Source organism: Thermothelomyces heterothallicus (genome assembly GCF_042370625.1).
Source record: "Thermothelomyces heterothallicus CBS 202.75 unplaced genomic scaffold P884_scaffold_9, whole genome shotgun sequence".
Lineage (NCBI taxonomy): Eukaryota > Fungi > Ascomycota > Sordariomycetes > Sordariales > Chaetomiaceae > Thermothelomyces > Thermothelomyces heterothallicus.
The window spans coordinates 212,826-230,161 of NW_027192570.1; the positions used below are offsets into that span (position 1 = coordinate 212,826).

A 17,336-nucleotide genomic window follows, 5' to 3' on the forward strand; every position below is an offset into this window, starting at 1 on the left:
GTATTCTATTCGACACGCGCGCTCTGGACGCTGCCTTATCTTGTCCGCTTTGTTTCCAAGAGCCGAGCTGTTGGTTGTTTTTTTTTCCTCGGGAGGATAACCTTCATACCGAAGCTCCAGACCAAATCCACGGAAGGGAACAACGGCCAGGGGTTGTCGTTCGACCGTAACCAGAAAAAAAAAAGAAAAAAAGACATCTATCGTTGGTACTCTTTGACGGAGCTGGGCTCCCCCACCTTCGTCTCGCTACTCGCTTGCTATGAGCCTACTCGTCCCCCCCTCGCTCTGAGTCTTTTGCCGTATCTCCTCACTCGTTGATTTTGCAGGCGGAACCGGGAATATGAGGATATCTGGGATCTTGGCCTCGCTCTGTGTGCTGGCCCGGTGCGGGACGGCAATCGACTTGGTACTTGGGGATGAGGGTAAGGACAGCTGGTTTCGATCTTGGAGTGACAAAAGCAGCGCAGCGGCTAATGGATTTCCAGACTCGGTTAAATCCGCAGCCAGCACAATAGCCTTTGGTCTGGTCAAGGTAAGGAGGATGCATCACGTGTGCTGAGTGTGCGATCTCTCTCGAACGGTTCCGCTGACATGTGTCTCCAGTATTACACGGGCAATAACACGGGCGACACTCCGGGAAACCTGCCGGACCCATACTTCTGGTGGGAAGCGGGCGCCATGTTCGGGACTCTGGTCGACTACTGGGCGCTCACCGGAGACGACTCGTACAACGCCATCACCACCCAGGCGATCCTGCACCAAGCGACCGAGAAGGGCGACTTCATGCCGCCCAACCAGACGCGCACGCTCGGCAACGACGACCAGGGGTTCTGGGGCATGGCAGCCATGTCAGCGGCCGAGAACAACTTCCCCAACCCGCCCGAGGACCAGCCGCAGTGGCTGGCCCTGGCCCAGTCCCTCTTCAACCAGTACGCCTCCCGCTGGGAGGAGGCCACGTGCGGCGGCGGACTCCGCTGGCAGATCTTCACCTTTAACAACGGCTTCAACTACAAGAACTCCATCTCCAACGGGTGCTTCTTCAACATCGCCGCCCGCCTGGCCCGCTACACGGGCAACGAGACCTACGCCGAGTGGGCCGAAAAGATCTTTGCCTGGGAGGAGTCGGTGGGACTCATTGACGCCAACCTGACGGTGCGGGACGGCGTGCACGTCAGCCTCGAGGACGGCAGCTGCAACAGCAGGGACGAGAACCAGTGGACCTACAACGCGGGCATCTTCCTGCACGGCGCGGCCGTCATGTACAACCACACCAACGCCTCGGCCATCTGGCGGGAGCGCGTCGACGGCCTGCTGGCCTCCACCACGGCCACCTTCGTCGACCCGGCCACGGGCGTGCTGGTCGAGCAGCTGTGCGAGCCCAGCGGCTTCTGCAACACGGACCAGCGCTCCTTCAAGGGCTACCTGACCCGCTGGCTGGCCGGGACCGCGCAGATGGCGCCGCACACCCTCGACGCCGTCCGTCCGCTGCTCGAGGCCGACGCCGCCGCCGCCGCCCGTGCCTGCACCGGCGACCCCGCGCCTCCCGTGTTCCGCGGCCACCCGGGCACCGCGTGCGGGTTCCGCTGGACCACCGGCGCCTTCGACGGCTCCGCCGGCGTCGGCGAGCAGATGAACGCCCTCTCGGCCGTCATGTACCCCCTCGTCGTCCGGGGAGCCGCCGCCGCGCCCCTGACCGCCGACACGGGCGGTACCTCGAAGGGCAACCCCGGCGGCGGCGCAGCGCCCGCGCACGAGGAGGTCGGCATCGGGTACGCGGAGATCACGCTCAAGGACCGGGTCGCCGCCGGGTTCGTCACATCGGCCCTCGCGCTCGGCGTCGTCGCCGGGTCCGCGTTTGTCATCCTCTAAGGTTTGGCATTAGGCAAGCCGCGTTCCTCCCCATTCTGGTGGCTTGTCAACGTGCGGGTTTTATTTTTTGTGTTGATTTCTTGGGGACCTATTTTCGAACATCCGGGTTTCAATCGGACAAAATAATGACTGGGGCATTCATTCTCTGAGCGTGAACTTTTTTTTCTGGCATTATTTTTTGGATACCGGAGTGTCGGGTTTGGGGGGACTCTGGTTCCGTATACGGCTGTGTCGTGAGATCTTGCTCGTATAGCAGATCAATCATACGAAGCCGTGCTCTCGTCTTGCCTGTTGTAGCGTGAGCATTGATTCGAAAATAACGACGAACGGTATTTTGGGTGAAATAGCAGCTTTTTCCTGTTCTTGGGGGTGAGCACTCGGAAGATCTACCTGGTTCCTCAGTTGACTGGGACTGACTTTTCTAATCTCTGGTTCTGGACTCTAATAATCATCAATTAACTTTTTTTTTTTTTTTTGGTCTTTAATTCTTTAGCAAGGAATATCTCATCGGGCCCAAGGACACTCGTGGAAGGAATGCCGACCTCTTGGGGGATCCTCGGGCCGGCCGCAGAGCTAAGGTCCCCACCCGTAGCCGTAGTGACAATCGGGAGTCAAGAGTGAGGTCAGCTGCGAGTAGCACGAGCGAGCACAGCAGGAACACCTACACCGAGCCGCCCCGCACCCGCTTCCTCCCAACCCCACCTTGGATAACCAGTGCCGCTGCTCGTCCTCGGACAAGGACTCCCGAGAACGGCTTGAAACTGCTGGCTCTTGAACGGACTTTCTTTGAAGAAACCAGAAAAGAAACAATTGCAGACTGAGGGCCGTCTCATTGATTTGTCCGCCCGTAGGTAGCGTAAGCACCTCCAGGAGCAACGCGCACTTTCTTTTATAGCTGCCTTGATCCCCAGGTTTAAAGGTACTGCGTAGGTACGGCCTGACGGCAGAATTCCGTCTAATAAGGGCAAGAGCGAGAACTTACACGCGTGCAACCCCACCTCGTCATCAATCCGGGGCGTGCCAAGGTTGGCCTTCCAACTAACCTACCTACCTTTGGTGGCTTCCTTTTGGGCTCCCTTCCCATTCTCTATCCTACAAGTCAAAAAAAAAAAAAGCCAGATCGAAGCGATCCAATTCGGATCATATCCTTGTTACTGAGGTCACAGCACCACCACCATAGGACAAGGCCAGAAGGAGAGGAAGAGGAAGAGAAACAAGAAGAAAGGAGAGGAGAGGAACGAACGAGAGAGTCCAAGGAAAGAGGCAAACCAAAATGTCCACCAAACACTTCGTCCCCTCTCCGACCCACCTCGTGCCCGCGGCGCTGCACTCCCTGACGCTGACGAACCCGGGCCTTGCCGTGGACGTGCCCAACAAGGTCGTCTACCGCCGCCCGGGCTACGGCCCGCGGTCGCAGCGCGTGCACATCGTCTCGGGCGGCGGGTCCGGGCACGAGCCCTCCTTCGCCGGCATGGTCGGCCCGGGCCTTCTGAGCGTCGCCGTCGCCGGCACCATCTTTGCCAGCCCCAGCGCCGAGCAGGTGCGCGCCGCCATCATGAGCCGGGTCGACCACTCTTCCCGGGAGCAAGGGGGAGGAGGGGGAACAGGAGGGGGTGACGGTGGCGGCGTGTTGGTGACGGTGATGAACTACACCGGGGACGTGCTCAACTTCGGCATGGGGGTGGAGAAGGCGAGGGCAGCCGGGGTGAACGTGGAGATGGTGGTGGTGGGCGACGACGTGGGCGTCGGCAGGGCCAAGGCCGGCAAGGTCGGGCGGAGGGGGATCGCGGGGACGGTGCTGGTGCACAAGATCAGCGGCGCGTTGGCGGCGCAGGGCGCCAGCCTGGAGCAGGTCGCCAAGGTGGCCAGGCTGGTGGCGGACAACCTGGTGAGCGTCGGGGCAAGCCTGGAGCACGTCCACGTGCCGGGCCGGGCCAAGCCGGACGTCAACTCGCCCGAGTATCTCAAGGACGGCGAGGTGGAGATCGGGATGGGAATCCACAACGAGCAGGGCTCGAGCAGGGAGGTGGTCGAGCTTCCGGAGCTGGTGGCCAAGATGCTGGCGCAGCTGCTGGACCCCAACGATAAGGACAGGGCGTTTGTCAACGTCAACTCCAACGAGGTGGTGCTGCTCGTGAACAACCTGGGAGGAGTCAGCGTCCTGGAGATGGGCGGCATCATGACCGAGGTGGCGACGCAGCTCGAGAAGAGCTACAATATCCGGCCGGTGCGCATCCTCAGCGGGACGTTCATGACGAGCCTGAACGGACTGGGCTTCAGCATCACGCTGCTCAACGTGGTCAACACCGACATTGGCGGGCCGAGCATGATCGAGCTGCTCGACTACCCCTGCGAGGCCACCGGCTGGTCTGCCCCGATCTCGAAACGGACGTGGGAAGAGAGGAACATGGCAACCAGGGAAGAGGATGCGTCGATAGGAGGCGAGACCCGGCCAAGCGGTCTGAAGATGGACGGCACTACGGCACAGCAGGCGCTCACTCGGGCTCTGGAGGCGGTAGTTGCCGCGGAACCCGAAGTGACGCGATACGACACGGTGGTGGGAGACGGCGATTGCGGGATCGGCTTGAAGAGGGGCGCCGAAGGTGAGTGGCCGGATCGTTATCTGCATCGGGGTACTGGGCCTGGTCGGGCATTGCTAACGTTACGTATGTCTAAAGCCATCTTGAACTACCTGCGATCCCATCCCATGTCCGGAGACGCGGTCGTGGATTTGGCCAACATTGTGCCCATCGTCGAGAAGGAGATGGACGGCACCTCGGGTGCGATCCACGCCATCTTTCTCAACGCCCTCTTGGCCGCGCTGAAGAGCCACGGCCCGGGTGAAGCATCCCCCCAAGTGTGGGCGAAGGCGCTGAGGCGGAGCTGCGATGCCCTCTCGAGGTACACGCCAGCCCGGCCCGGAGACCGCACGCTTGTAGACGCCCTCTACCCGTTCGTCGAGGCGATGGAGAAGACGGGCGACGTCAAACAGGCCGCCGAGGCGGCGCAGAAGGCGGCAGAAGGCACCAAGGGCATGAAACCCAGTCTCGGCAGGACCGTGTACATCGGCGGGTCCGGTTTCGAGCAGGTCCCCGACCCGGGAGCCTGGGGTCTCGCCAGCTTCTTCCTGGGCCTGGCGGGGGTCAAAAGGGTTGATGACGGGTGGGAGAAGCTGTGAGTTAATGAGCGAGCGAGCGAGCAGAGGCGAGTGGTGGGTCTAATGAGCGAGACGATTTCCCGGTTCCAGAGCAAAATTCACAAACACTGGTACCCAGCTTTCCAATATTTGTAAGTAACAGACAGAAATAACTGACTGAGCTTGACGGGAGACTTGTTTGCAAGGTGAAGATACGGGGCAGGCGAGTCCTTGTAATGTTACAGATTACCAACTTTCTGTCGGCCTCGGCCCTTTGAATCCGGAATCTGAAAGATCGAGAGGAAAACCGGACTCTCGGGCCATCCCAGCCGTTGGCAGCTGCCAGACTACTAAAGAGCCGCTGCCGGTTGGGGACCCCTGCGGGAAAGCCGACGATTTGCGCGGTCACCTTCGGCCCAGTTTAGTTAAAAGCTGCAAATCGCCAATTGTAGAAAAGGCGGCGGCGGCAGCAAGAAGTGTCTCGGGCCTCGGTGCACACTAGAGCTCAATGGTCCACTGCCCGAGGGGGGATATCGCTACACACTCACACTCCTCATAAATGTTCGCCCGCACGATCGTCAGCCGAGCGGTGCCGGCAGCAGCACCAACAGGAGGAGTCTGTTGCGCCTGCACTCGACCAAGCGCACGCTCTTCTCTTCCGCTGCTGTCCCCCAGAGCCATGCCTCTCCGAGCCAAGCTGTTGTCACAGCAGCCGGCGTCACAACGGCTGGTATGCTCCCAACCCCCTCCGCCCTTCGTTCGCCCTTCCGCACGCCCGCCATCGCCGGCTTGTTCGATCAAGCATCGCCATCATCAGCATCATCCATTATTATTATTATTATTACCATCATCAGGATTGTTTGCTGACCAGCTGCTGTCCGGCCCCAGATGTCGACGCAACAAGCATACGAGCTCTTCAAGCCCCGCGACGGTGACGAGCCCGAGGATGTCATCTTCAACAGTCTATACGGCCTCCGGTCGATCGAGCTCAACCGGCCAAAGAAGCTCAACGCCCTCAATGGCTCCATGATCCGCAAGATCGCCCCGCGCCTGCTCGAGTGGGCCAAGTCGGACATGGCCAACGTCATCGTCATGAAGGGCGCTGGCGACAAGGCCTTCTGCGCCGGCGGCGACGTCGCCCAGCTGGCCAAGTGGAACAAGTCCGGCCCCGAGGGCCAGGAGCTGTCCAAGGAGTACTTCGCCCAGGAGTACCAGCTCGACCACTTGATCGCCACCTACAACAAGCCCTACATCGCCTTCATGGACGGCATCACCATGGGCGGCGGCGTCGGCCTCAGCATCCACGCCCCCTTCCGTATCGCCACCGAGCGCACCGTCTTCGCCATGCCCGAGACCACCATCGGCTTCTTCCCCGACGTCGGCGCCTCCTTCTTCCTGCCCCGCATGCCCGGCTACGTCGGCACCTACCTCGCCCTGACCAGCTCCCGCCTGACGGGCGCCAACGTCTTCTACGCCGGCGTCGCCACCCACTACCTCCACTCCACCTCGCTCCCCCAGCTCGAGTCCCGCCTGGCCGAGCTGCGCTTCTCCGACTTTGACAGCCTGCGGACCCGCCTGGCCGCCATCAACGCCACCATCGAGGAGTTCGTCACCGGCCTCCCCCACGACGAGCCCATCCTCCTCGGCGGCGAGCTGCGCCGCGCCATCGACCGCTGCTTCAGCCACGACAGCGTCGACGCCATCCTGCGCGCCCTCGAGAAGGAGAAGGGCGCCACCCGCCAGTGGGCCCAGGAGACCCTCGAGACCCTGCACAAGCGCTCTCCGACCGCCGTGCACGTCGCCCTCCGCCAGATGCGCATCGGCGCCAAGTGGAGCATCCGCGACACCTTCATCCGCGAGCACGCCATCGCCTCCAAGTTCATGGCCTCGCACGACTTCACCGAGGGCGTCACCGCCCTGCTCATCGACAAGCGGACCGCCCGCTGGGAGCCCGCCTCGCTCGAGGACATCCCCCCAGAGGAGAGCGCCAAGCTGACCGAGGACTTCTTCCTCATGCCCCGCAACCAGCCCAACCTGCAGCTTCTTACCGAAGCCAACTACGACGAGTACCCCTACAGCGAGTTCGGCGTCCCCACCGAGGAGCAGGTCGAGAAGAAGGTCATGCTGGGCACCATGACGCGCGCCCAGATCGTCGACGCCTTCGTCAAGGAGAGGAACCACAAGCAGGGCGTCAAGGAGGTCGTCGAGGAGATCCTGGCCCGCAAGACCACCGGCGGACCCAAGGCGGTCGCCAAGTGGGTGTACTAAGATGCGGCTGGGTTTGTGTAATAGATATACAGGGTGTGTGTATTACGCATTGGTTTACTTGGCATACGAGGAAATACAGACTTGTAACGATTCGCGACGAAGGGCCCTGTTTTCGAGTGCTCCTTATCTCTTCTGATTCTCAGTGTCGAATCCCCGTCCTCGTGATCGTCAGGCCGTGACACACTCTTATATCGACGTACCATTATTACTCGCTGTGAGCCAAAGCCTCGGTCGTCGAAAGAGGAAACCTCCTCCGTTTACAAGAGAAATTTACCTATTTTCTCCGTCAACTCGGCGTGCGGCCCTCTCTGTATAAGAGGAAGTGGTGACAGTGTGAAATGAGGTCTTGGGAAGGTTGAGTCGCGGGGTGAAGGGCCAGGACGTTACGAACAAATGAAAGGCACAATGAGGGTCAAGCTTGGGAGGGAAAAAAAAGGAGGAGACGGATGAGAAGGGTGCTGCTCCCTAGTATCCACTGAATGAATAATATGACATCGGACCTCGATTCTCGAGATGGAACAGCTGTAGAGAGAAAGACATGTTACCGACGAGGCGCAAGCAAGTAAGGAGATACTAGGGGCCGGGCGTCTAATTAATTAGTCTATCGTTATCTAACTCAACTTATCCAAGACATGCTTCATAACCCCAAACTCTTGACGCAACCCCAGAGCACCACCGGCACAATCACGTTATCGTTCCCGCCCGTCAGAACTGCCTCGGTCATCGAGGCCAGCGAGGCGCACACGGCCGTCTTGGGTACCTCCGCCCTCAGCCACGGCCACAGCCTGGCCGGGTCCAGCACGCTCACGAGGCTATCTAGTCCCGAGCCGGTGGTTCCAGACTCGCGGATCCCCCCGACGACACCGGGGGACGGCGTGACCGGCCAACCGCCGACCCTCAGCCACAGCGCGGCGCTCATCAGCCCGCCAAAGACAGCTAGCGCGAACGCCGCGCTCCCCTCCAGGCTCTTGCCGCCGCCCCAGAGCCACCTCCGATGCCCCCAGCGCCTGCCCACGAGGGACGCCGCCGCATCGCCGAGCCCGACACAGACCACGCCGGCGACCATTCCCACGTCCCGGGTCGGCACCTCCCAGCCTGCAGGAGCCCCGTCTCCCTCGGCCGAACGGGGGATCGCCGCCAGGCTCAGCCAGAGCGGGATCGCGCACCCGATCAACAGGAACATGTGACTCACGACGACGGGTCCCCGCAGGTCCCGCCCGTCCACGTAGGGCGTCAAGAACTTGGCGATCGGCCGGGACAGAGGCGGCAGCTGGCTGGCTCGCACGAGATCCAGTACCAAGAAGATGGCCAGCATGAGGGCCAGCGCCAGCGCGACGTAGCACGGGTCGACGTAGGTCGTGGGCAGGAACATGGCAACCATCATGAAGTGGAAGACCTTGCGGCGGGTGTCGACTTCGCAGACCGGGGAGAGGCGGAAGACGACAGCAAGGCCGGTGAGGATGACGAAGAGCCAGTAGGCGGACAGGAAGAGACGGGTCGTGGGGCCGCCGAGGGTGAGCAGGCGGGTGCGGTCGACCCAGCCGTTTTTACGGCACGATGCGCCGGCGGCGGTATGGAGCAGGGGGGGGAGAGGGATCCAGCGCTCGAGGCCGGTGTTGACGACTTGGAAGCGGAATTGGGGAATGTCGCCGAAGAGGTAGGCCAGCGCCCAACCGAGGGGCTCTTGGCCGGAGAGGGCGTACTTCTGCACGTAAAGGCGAATGCCGACGAGGATGACGAGGAGGATGCAGAGGTAGAGGTAGCCGGCGTAGAGCCACTTGCGCGCGGTCGCTTGGGCTTGGGTGAGGGAGAAGAAGGCGCGGACGCTGGACGAGGTAGCACGTTTCCGGCGGCCTGAAGGGGTAGTTGACTTGGCCCGAGCGATCGGCTTGCCCGTTGCGGGAACGGTGTGTCTTCGAGACGGGCTCTGCTGTGATGGTTCTGTGGTATTATTAGGATGAACAGTGGTCCAGCTCGTGAAACCGCCCGTCGTGAGCTCGACGTCGCTCACGCTATCCGACCGTGTGGTTTTTTTCAGAGGCGGAGAGGCTTGGCCATCAAGATACTCCTCCACCGAGCGGTCCGTGTCTGACAGGGCGCCATCGCGGTGGGCCGCCGAGCCAGAGCGAGCGCGCTGGAGAGGCAAAATGTCCCATAGAAATCGACATAGGGACTTATTCCAGGCGGGAGACCTGTCTTGCTTGAAACGCCACTTCGGCACACGAGCCAGAGAGATTCCCCATTGGATCACCTGGCCACAGGAAACAGCAAGGCCGAGGCCGCCTCCCCAGAGTAGTGCTTTCAGTATGACAGCTTGGGGAGATCTAGCCAGAAGAAGGAGGCTGATGAGAGCGGCTGAAAGCAACTGGAGCTCGGAGACCAGGAGACTGGTGGTTGTGAGTTGGTGTAAGACGAGGCAGAGGGTCTGATGCAAGGGATAAAGCAACACCAAAACCTCCCGCGAGATCCCGTCACTCAAGAGCGCTTCCCTTGTCGGCGCGAGAAATCCCAACGTGAAGGGGAGACATGATAGCAGCCAGTGGCCGCCGCTGTAGTACTCGGCGTCTCGCGCACCAGGGACAAGCGGGCGCGGCAGTGTACATATGCTGAGAACCAAACTCGGTAGCACAGCGCCATTGACGTTCTCGGCGATGAGTAGCGACACGATGACAGGCACCAATGGGGGGTAGATGACGGGTGAGGGGTCGAATGTCGCGGGAATGCGTAGTGGGACAGGGCTCCGAGGCTTCTTCCCCTGGCGATACGCCCAAGCAACCAGTCTCAAGGGGTAGGCCACAGCCAGGCCGCAGAACAGCCCGCCTACGGCTATGAATTCTACGGTAACCATTAGCTTGAAGCCGTGTACTTCAAAGCAGCAGACATTTACCTACCTCTCTGGTACAGGCGGAGAAAGGGCCAGACCTTGGTGCTGGAAGCAACCATTGCCCCTTGGCCCACGACCAGGAGCACTTCGGTGGCCCTTCGAATCAGCTCCTTGCGCCGGCAAGCCCTCTCCGCAGCACCCCTCTTGACACGTCCGTAACCTCCATGATGTGAACTCGCATGCAGTTCGCGACCCTCCTCTTCCAGCACCGCCGGGGAGAGCAATGGCGTGGAACCTGCCGACGCCTGCTCACTTCTGCCCCTCAGTCCCTTATGCGGCCGTGTCTTTGGAGCGGGCAGCCCCTTCAGAAAGTGCTCGTCGTCAGCTTCGGTGCCGCTCTCGCTGATGGGCGAGTCTCGCGCAAAGGCAGGGAACGGGTGTGCGGATGTGGCGCTTGAATAATGGGCGGTAGTGATCGGTTGGGACGTGGGGTGGTCGGACGCGTCGAAGAGCTCCGAGTTCAGCCTGTGATAAGGGTGCGGCGAGCGGGAGAGAAGTCTCCATGTATCATGGTCGCGGTCGGGGCGGTCGGGGCGGTCGGGGCCGATTGGGGCTGTGGGCGGTTGCAATTGCTCAGGCATCGCCGGTCAAGGACTCGATAAGGACGACGTCGATCTGGCGCGACATGGGCCGAAAGCTCCCGGGGAGGAATCCTCGCCGTTTTGTCTCAATAGAAAATATCACAGATGCAAAATCGTCGCCAGAGTATATCGATTGGATGTTTCGTGGCGTAATCCCGCATTGTGGATGTGCTCGGGAAAGATGAGCTCGCTTGGCTGATCCGGTGCTGTTTCAAGCTTCAGATCATCACATGAAAGCGTGTGCCAGCTTCTTGGTCAGCCCAGAACGCACACACCAAAGACCACGTTAACCTTGCCAAGCCCGGCTAGGAACGTTTGCGCCACAAACGGTGGGTTACAATTCGACGCAGCACGCAATTCTAAAGATACCGACCAGGGGAACGAACCTACACTAGTTAGCGCCTCATATTGTACGGATTACATCCGTACTTGTACAGTTATGTAAGTACCGTGTAGGCCGTACCTTGATCTCAAGAACAAAAGAGGAAGGAGAAGCGATGCGTGATTGGGTACTACGGAGGCCTTGGTCTTTACGGATGTACACTTATTCCACTTAGCGCACGGGAGCTTTCAATACCCTAGCAGTTGGGAACCCTCTAGTGAAGCATCACCTCGTCCTATCAAGCAGTTGGTCGTCGTTTTATCTTCCTGAGTCCACCTCTACCGTCGCCTTTCTTGTAAACAAGAACGCCTTGCTCGGGCGCCGCCTCGCGCGGGAGCGGCACAGCTACTCCTGCCGAGGCTCCCCGACCAGCGGCTGCCAATACCAGCAGTACAACAATATGCGGACTTCGTCGTCGAACATTCTACTGCGTCCTCTTTGCGGCAGCCGTCCTCCTCATCGGTGCCATCGCAGGGCTAGCCGCAGGCCTGGTGGTCCAGTGAAATCGCGGCAACTCCGATGAGCCCGATGCGAAAGCTCCGGATTCCGAGTCGGGCGATGGTCCCTCGGCCACAGCTCCCCCTCTGGATCCAGTTCCTCGACCCCCGCTCCGGCGTCATCGATTCTCGACAAGTCCCGGCTCGCCACCACGAAATGGGTCAACGAGACAGGACTCGCGACCTACGTGGTCTATCAAGACCCCGCCGGCTCCCTCATGTTCGCGAACTGGCACAGCGCCAATGCGACGTGGAAGCCAGTCAACATCTCGGACCGCATGCTGACTTCACAGAGCCCGATTTTCCCCAAGCTGGGCACGCCTCTGGCCTGCCTCACTTGGGATAACTCCGTAGGTACCTACATACAGAGAGCCGTTGGCGCCTCTGGTGGGATTCTCCGATTCGTGCCGCCGGCAACCCGCGTTTCTGCCGCCGTTGACGGCCATTGACGGTAAAAGCGAGCCATGATTGACAACGTTAGCTAACAACTAGGGTGTTTGTATAGATGCCGTTGTGGTTTTTCATCGATGAAAACAATACGGTTTGCGCGGTGCACACGGGGCGACGGAGACTATATGGCCTGGAAACACTCGGCGCTGTATGGCCCGGGCGAGTTGTCGATTCCTGCGTCCCCGCAGTCTAGCCTGGCGGGTTACTGGTTCTACTGCTGGGTGAGGCGCCAAGACAGCGAAGAGGGTCAGAACAAGGTGCAAGTATTCGTCGAGGGCGAGCCGGGTGGGAAGCTTCAGCTCTGGGTCGATAAAACGTTGGACACGGACTTCTCAGTCACAGGACGGGCCGGGTCGGGGCTGGCGACCACGGCCTCTCTCGCAACCTCTGGCGAGATGAGGATGCTCCTCTTCTTTGACGCGGGAGACAAGCTGGGTATGATGCACAGGAACAGTGCCAACGACTCGACTTGGGTGCTCGACGGTGAGTTCTGCGTTCAGAGTCCGGCGTCTACACCAGTTAGGATCCAGATCTGTTAATCATGAGACCATCACCCCAATAGAGAGGCCTTCTCGGGAGCAACACACCCGACGTTCCCAGGACAGCAGATTACTGCCACGTCATTCCCCATCCACTACGAGGACGGGACGACTCCGCCGGGATGGGCGATTCTCGCCGTGCAGCTGGAGAAAGTACGGCAGCCTTACGGCCACGTATTGGGATCCGAGGACTCAAGAATGGATCTTTGGCAGACCTGTAGAGCTCGTGGGAGGGCCGGAGCCGCCGCCGGCCTTCACGGCGATTGGCATAAACCTCGATCTAAGGTTCAACGGGATCGCTGACGGGGCCATTCTGGAGTACCGCGTGAGTGCCGCGTCGACAAGGCCTCCTTCACGAGCTTCTATTTCACATTGACGCCGGTCATGCCTGAAGCGGACAGGCCGTGGCGCATCCCGAAATAGTACCTAGCTAAGCCTTCTGGTTATTGTCCAGGAGAGTTGGCACTGTACTGCGGTAACGTTATGTACCTGCACCTTGACTTTGAGCAAGAGCTACGGTCGCCCACCTTCGGAACTCTGAAGAACCTCTCGGCCTTTGGGAACGAAGCATAGATAACTAGAGTAAGACTTACTACTTCGTCTCACCGTTTCTCGTTCCTACTCTGTATTCAACCTCGTCCCCAATCAAACGAAAGCCCGTTTCAAACCGAGACAAATGTGCTCCGCGAATAGCTACAGCCGCTGGTTGCGAAGTGAGCCACTTGTCGCCGGGCTTTTGTCCTGCCGAACCATGACGCGGCCTGATCACCGCAAACGCGCCTTGTTGCACAACACCTGGACAGAAACGCAGGAGATCGGGTTGAGCAAGTGTCAATGTTGATCGCAGAATGTCTGAGGCTCAGACGGTGCGCACGAGCCATGGACGTGCTCGCTGGCCTTCGTCGCATAAAGCTGCGGCCGTACGGAGTAATCCGTACACTCCACAGTACGGAGTACACTACACCTCCTCCAGGATAACAAATCCTAGCGCGGTACACGCCCCGCTTTTCTGCAACCTTTTTGCAAGCCACTTACATAATTGTCACACTAGGTAACTCTACTAGTATTTTTATATGGAAAGTACTTCTGAGCAGAATTCCCACCCCAGTAGCCAAAATAGTAGAGACTTTGCGCATATGCCCTCCACCCATAAAGACACGTTTCTATACAATACAGCCAGTTTAATGTAGTCAAATTTAATCGCATTCAAGCCAGTATTCGAGCCAGTATTCGAGCCAGTATTCGAGCCAGTATTCGAGCCAGTATTCGTCAGCACTAGGAATCGAGGTCCTTCAATGGCCGGCTCGAAGCCCAGATTTGAGCCCTATTGAGAATGTATGGCACTGGATGAAGGATTGGCTCGAACGGCACTATAACCTCCAGTCTCTAAGCCTTGCGCAGCTTTGACTAGCTGTTCAGGAGGCGTGGGATGCGGTGCCCCCTGAGTTTCTTCAACAGTTGGCCCACTCAATGCCCCGACGGCTAGCGAAGGTCACGAAAACGAAGGACGGGAAACTGGGTATTGATACTTCTATACTATAGAGAATTGTATAGGCTTGGCTGTACCTTGACTTCTTGGCTGTTTCACTTTTTTTAGTTAGTTGTGGGGCATGTACCGCGCTAGGATTTGTTATCCTGGAGGAGGTGTACTAGCGCGGGCAACTCGTGTTGGGATCGTGGCCCCGGTAAGCGAACATTCCGATCACGAAGCCGCTGCGAGGGATCTTCCCAACTCCCATGACATCTGCAAATACGAGCGCTCCACCGATCGCAAGAGCACTCTGATCGTGGGCCACCGTTTGAAAGAGAGCCCAGCCATATAACGAACCAAAAAAAAAAAAAAAAAACGCCCCATTGGGCGATTCTTGGCAGCAACCCACGCTTGTGGTAATCGGTGTTTGATAGTTAACCCATTGGGCGTTTGGAATGTGGCAGGTTTACGGATACGGTAGCTGCTGCTATTCTCGATTGAGCCTTCTATGCGATTCGAGGTGGCGCCAAGGCCGCTCAACCCGTTGCGTTCTGTCGGCTCGGTGGGGCCCCTGCCTGGCATGCCCCCACACACCACGCTGCCCAAAGTACTAGCGAGACATTGAAAAAGGCAATGGCCGGCGGCTGTGCAGGATCCAGACTCCAATCGCTGCTGCCTCTAGAATCTGTGCTCCGACGGCTCTGAATCGGGAGAGTGCCGGGCATCTTTTGCATGTCAGAAGAATGATTGCACGTGGACGACACTGGCGCTCGACAGGGAGAACTACTGGGCGGAGCCATAATTCTATTGACTCGTTCTCACGCAGCCCCATGTTTCGACGGCAGTTCGTGCCAACCAGCCAATGTGTAACTAACTGACTGCATCGCCGCCGGGGATCCGGCCCAGTGCACTGTTAGCGTCGCCGCCGCCGGGCTTGGCAGCCATGTTGCTCGCGAAACCCCTGCCTCTGCAGCGTCATCTCAGCTGAGACGATCTGCAACTGTCCCGCCCGCGGACCGGGATCGCAGCGCCTCAACAAGGGACCCTGTCACCGTACACGACACGAGGACGTCAAGGACGGCAGCTTTATCTTCCGGCGGTGCTCCTCCCATGGCAACGGGAGACCTCGTTTCGGCCAAGCCCCCGAAGCTCGAAAGCAAAAAGCAGAGTTTCTACGACGGGTGGCCTACCACCGTGCACATACACTATACACATCCCGACTTCTGACTGTAGGTTTTTGTTCAGAATAGTTAACTATCTCGAGGTCGATCTCTCAAAGGCACGTGGTGGACGCGAGAAGTGCGGCGGCATCGTCTGGTAAGACTAACTATTTTCTCGTTTGCGTGTCTTTGTGTCCACCGTGTGCTTCGCTGCTTCCAGAACGTACCTCATTGCACCACTCGTTGGACCCTGTGTGGACACCCGGCATCCGGCTCCTTAGCCTGTTTTCTTAAATTCTTTCTTAATCCACGACTGTCCAGCCGCTGTAACTCTAATCCACTGACCATAACACAGCGGGACCACTCAAAGAGGGTGAAATCGGCGGCGACTTTTGCTCCCGCATATCAAGGCGGCAACGTCTTTCAGGCTACCGGGAGATTAATACATCATCCACCTTTTCCAGTTTTGGCCCGGCTCTTCCGTCATGGACTTCCTCAAAGGCCGGCAATCGCCTTCCCCCGAGACCCTTCTTCCCGTTGACGCCCGGGAGAAGACCGTTGAAGGGAACACCACAGTCGATAATCGACCGAGCCCAACTCCGGTCAGCAAGATGACATACGCTCGGAGAACCATCGCCGTCTTGCTCGTCTCCCTCCTGGTGCTCAACGGGGTCGCCTCGGCGAGCTCATGGACGCCATGCCACAAGAGGGCGACGGACCAGCAGACGTCGAAGTCGGCTTCCTTTCCGGCCAAGCTAAAGGAGGCATCGCCAGAATCGCTTCATGGTCTTCTTGACCGATTCCTGCCTGATAAACTCCGCGATGGCGCGTTCGAATCGGAACACAGGGCTGCGGCGGCGGCTCACCGAGCCGATCCGGTGAAGACCACTACTACCAATACCATCTTCGAAGTGAGAAAGCGCGACGACAGCAATGCGACCGACACGAGCTCCAGCACAACCCCGCCAGAGTCGTCAACCTCGGACACTTCACCGGAGAGTGAGACGTCTGAACCCCCTGAAGAAACAGAAACTTCTTCTTCTGAACCCCCGACCGAAACCAAGACCACGACCACGACGACTTCCCAAACGGAGTCTCCTGTTCCTCCCAGCAGCAGCTCAACGACCCCTCCGCCACCAACCAGCAGTAGCGAAGCGCCGCCCCCTGCTACCAGCAGCACCGAGGACTCCACCCCAACATCCACTCCTTCCACTTCCTCTCCCTCTTCCTCTTCACCGTCTGGTACGTCTTCCAGTCTAAGTAAACCCACTTCTTCTTCGACTTCTACTGGGCCCGGGACATCGTCGTCCACGTCTTCACCTCAAACGCTCCCGTCCTCCTCGCTTCCCGGAGGTAGGTGGGCCTGGTCATGTTTGTTTTCGGGTTTTTTTTGGGGTCCCTGGCCCTACTTCAGCTCTTTTTTACCTCCAACATCATCTACCAATGCGATCGTTCAGAGTCTCTAACTAACCGAACCAAAACAGAGACAACCCTGACGACTACTACCAAACCGCCTTCGACGACAACCCGGCCGCCGCCGAGCTCCCGGGCGACCACCGAGACGTTTACCTCGACGTCACCCGACGGCGTGGTCGTCGTCGTTACTCGGACCAACTTTGTGCCCGCCGAGGGCACCGAGACGCCAGCGCCTTCCTCGACTGGCGTGTCACCGTCCCTTCAGAACTCGGCCGTGCGCTGTCTCGGCGTCGGCTCGATTCTGGCGGCAGGCATGGCGGGCGTCGCCATGCTGTTGGTGGCGATGTAAACCAGCCAACTACCAGCTCTAGCATGACGAGACGGGAAGAGGTGGGCCCGAGAGGTCTCTCATTCGGACATGGAGAGATCGAGCCTCATCACCTCATGCGTTTTATTCCGTATTGCTGTCTGTTCCTTTGGTGGAGGGGGACAATCTGCATTGCACGAGAGGTTCGGGATGATTGTTTGCTTTTTTCCCCCTCTTTAATCACATCGCATCTTTCGGCATTCGTTACAGAGTCATTCGAGATTTGGCGTCACTCTCTTTTTAATGCATGCATCACGCCGCGGAGTACGGCACAATGTACAACATGTAATAGCGGCATCGGGCTTGGGACGTTGGC

The 17,336-nt window shown here is 59.1% G+C and overlaps 6 protein-coding genes across 6 annotated transcripts; 5 read left to right on the forward strand and 1 right to left on the reverse strand.

Annotated features, from left to right (window-relative positions):
• Positions 1-340: 340 nt before the first annotated feature.
• On the forward strand, positions 341-1,869 carry P884DRAFT_198504 (glycoside hydrolase family 76 protein; the record flags this gene model as incomplete). The annotated part of the gene is made up of 3 exons (XM_069438146.1): positions 341-422; positions 486-532; positions 604-1,869. 3 exons carry the CDS (start codon positions 341-343, stop codon positions 1,867-1,869), a joined length of 1,395 nt encoding a protein of 464 aa, XP_069298077.1.
• An 804-nt stretch (positions 1,870-2,673) lies between these two features.
• P884DRAFT_222362 (Dak1 domain-containing protein) lies at positions 2,674-5,305 on the forward strand. The gene is made up of 2 exons (XM_069439521.1): positions 2,674-4,472; positions 4,548-5,305. The coding sequence occupies exons 1-2, from the start codon at positions 3,143-3,145 to the stop codon at positions 5,045-5,047; spliced, it is 1,830 nt and encodes a 609-aa protein (XP_069298078.1). The 5' UTR covers positions 2,674-3,142; the 3' UTR covers positions 5,048-5,305.
• Positions 5,306-5,684: 379 nt separating this feature from the next.
• P884DRAFT_199032 (mitochondrial 37S ribosomal protein mS47) lies at positions 5,685-7,273 on the forward strand (the record flags this gene model as incomplete). Its single annotated transcript, XM_069438208.1, has 2 exons — positions 5,685-5,735; positions 5,894-7,273. 2 exons carry the CDS (start codon positions 5,685-5,687, stop codon positions 7,271-7,273), a joined length of 1,431 nt encoding a protein of 476 aa, XP_069298079.1.
• A 581-nt stretch (positions 7,274-7,854) lies between these two features.
• Positions 7,855-10,922, reverse strand: P884DRAFT_284511 (uncharacterized protein). The gene is made up of 2 exons (XM_069443717.1): positions 10,165-10,922; positions 7,855-10,108 (listed from the first exon to the last, which is right to left on the reverse strand). Exons 1-2 carry the CDS (start codon positions 10,736-10,738, stop codon positions 7,911-7,913), a joined length of 2,772 nt encoding a protein of 923 aa, XP_069298080.1. The 5' UTR covers positions 10,739-10,922; the 3' UTR covers positions 7,855-7,910.
• A 700-nt stretch (positions 10,923-11,622) lies between these two features.
• On the forward strand, positions 11,623-13,179 carry P884DRAFT_291590 (uncharacterized protein; the record flags this gene model as incomplete). Its single annotated transcript, XM_069444108.1, has 6 exons — positions 11,623-11,967; positions 12,123-12,215; positions 12,256-12,550; positions 12,668-12,759; positions 12,830-12,931; positions 13,114-13,179. Exons 1-6 carry the CDS (start codon positions 11,836-11,838, stop codon positions 13,177-13,179), a joined length of 780 nt encoding a protein of 259 aa, XP_069298081.1. The 5' UTR covers positions 11,623-11,835.
• Positions 13,180-15,722: 2,543 nt separating this feature from the next.
• P884DRAFT_269179 (uncharacterized protein) lies at positions 15,723-17,002 on the forward strand (the record flags this gene model as incomplete). Its single annotated transcript, XM_069442254.1, has 3 exons — positions 15,723-16,236; positions 16,267-16,479; positions 16,722-17,002. The coding sequence occupies 3 exons, from the start codon at positions 15,723-15,725 to the stop codon at positions 17,000-17,002; spliced, it is 1,008 nt and encodes a 335-aa protein (XP_069298082.1).
• Positions 17,003-17,336: the final 334 nt, after the last annotated feature.

Bases quoted from the DNA above. Each gene is read 5' to 3' on its own strand.
- P884DRAFT_222362 (XM_069439521.1), top strand. From the start codon at position 3,143: ATGTCCACCAAACACTTCGTCCCCTCTCCGACCCACCTCGTGCCCGCG. The intron at 4,473-4,547 runs GTGAGTGGCCGG...GTATGTCTAAAG, and splicing joins CTTGAAGAGGGGCGCCGAAG to CCATCTTGAACTACCTGCGA.
- P884DRAFT_284511 (XM_069443717.1), bottom strand. From the start codon at position 10,738: ATGCCTGAGCAATTGCAACCGCCCACAGCCCCAATCGGCCCCGACCGC. The intron at 10,109-10,164 runs GTAGGTAAATGT...TGGTTACCGTAG, and splicing joins TCTCCGCCTGTACCAGAGAG to AATTCATAGCCGTAGGCGGG.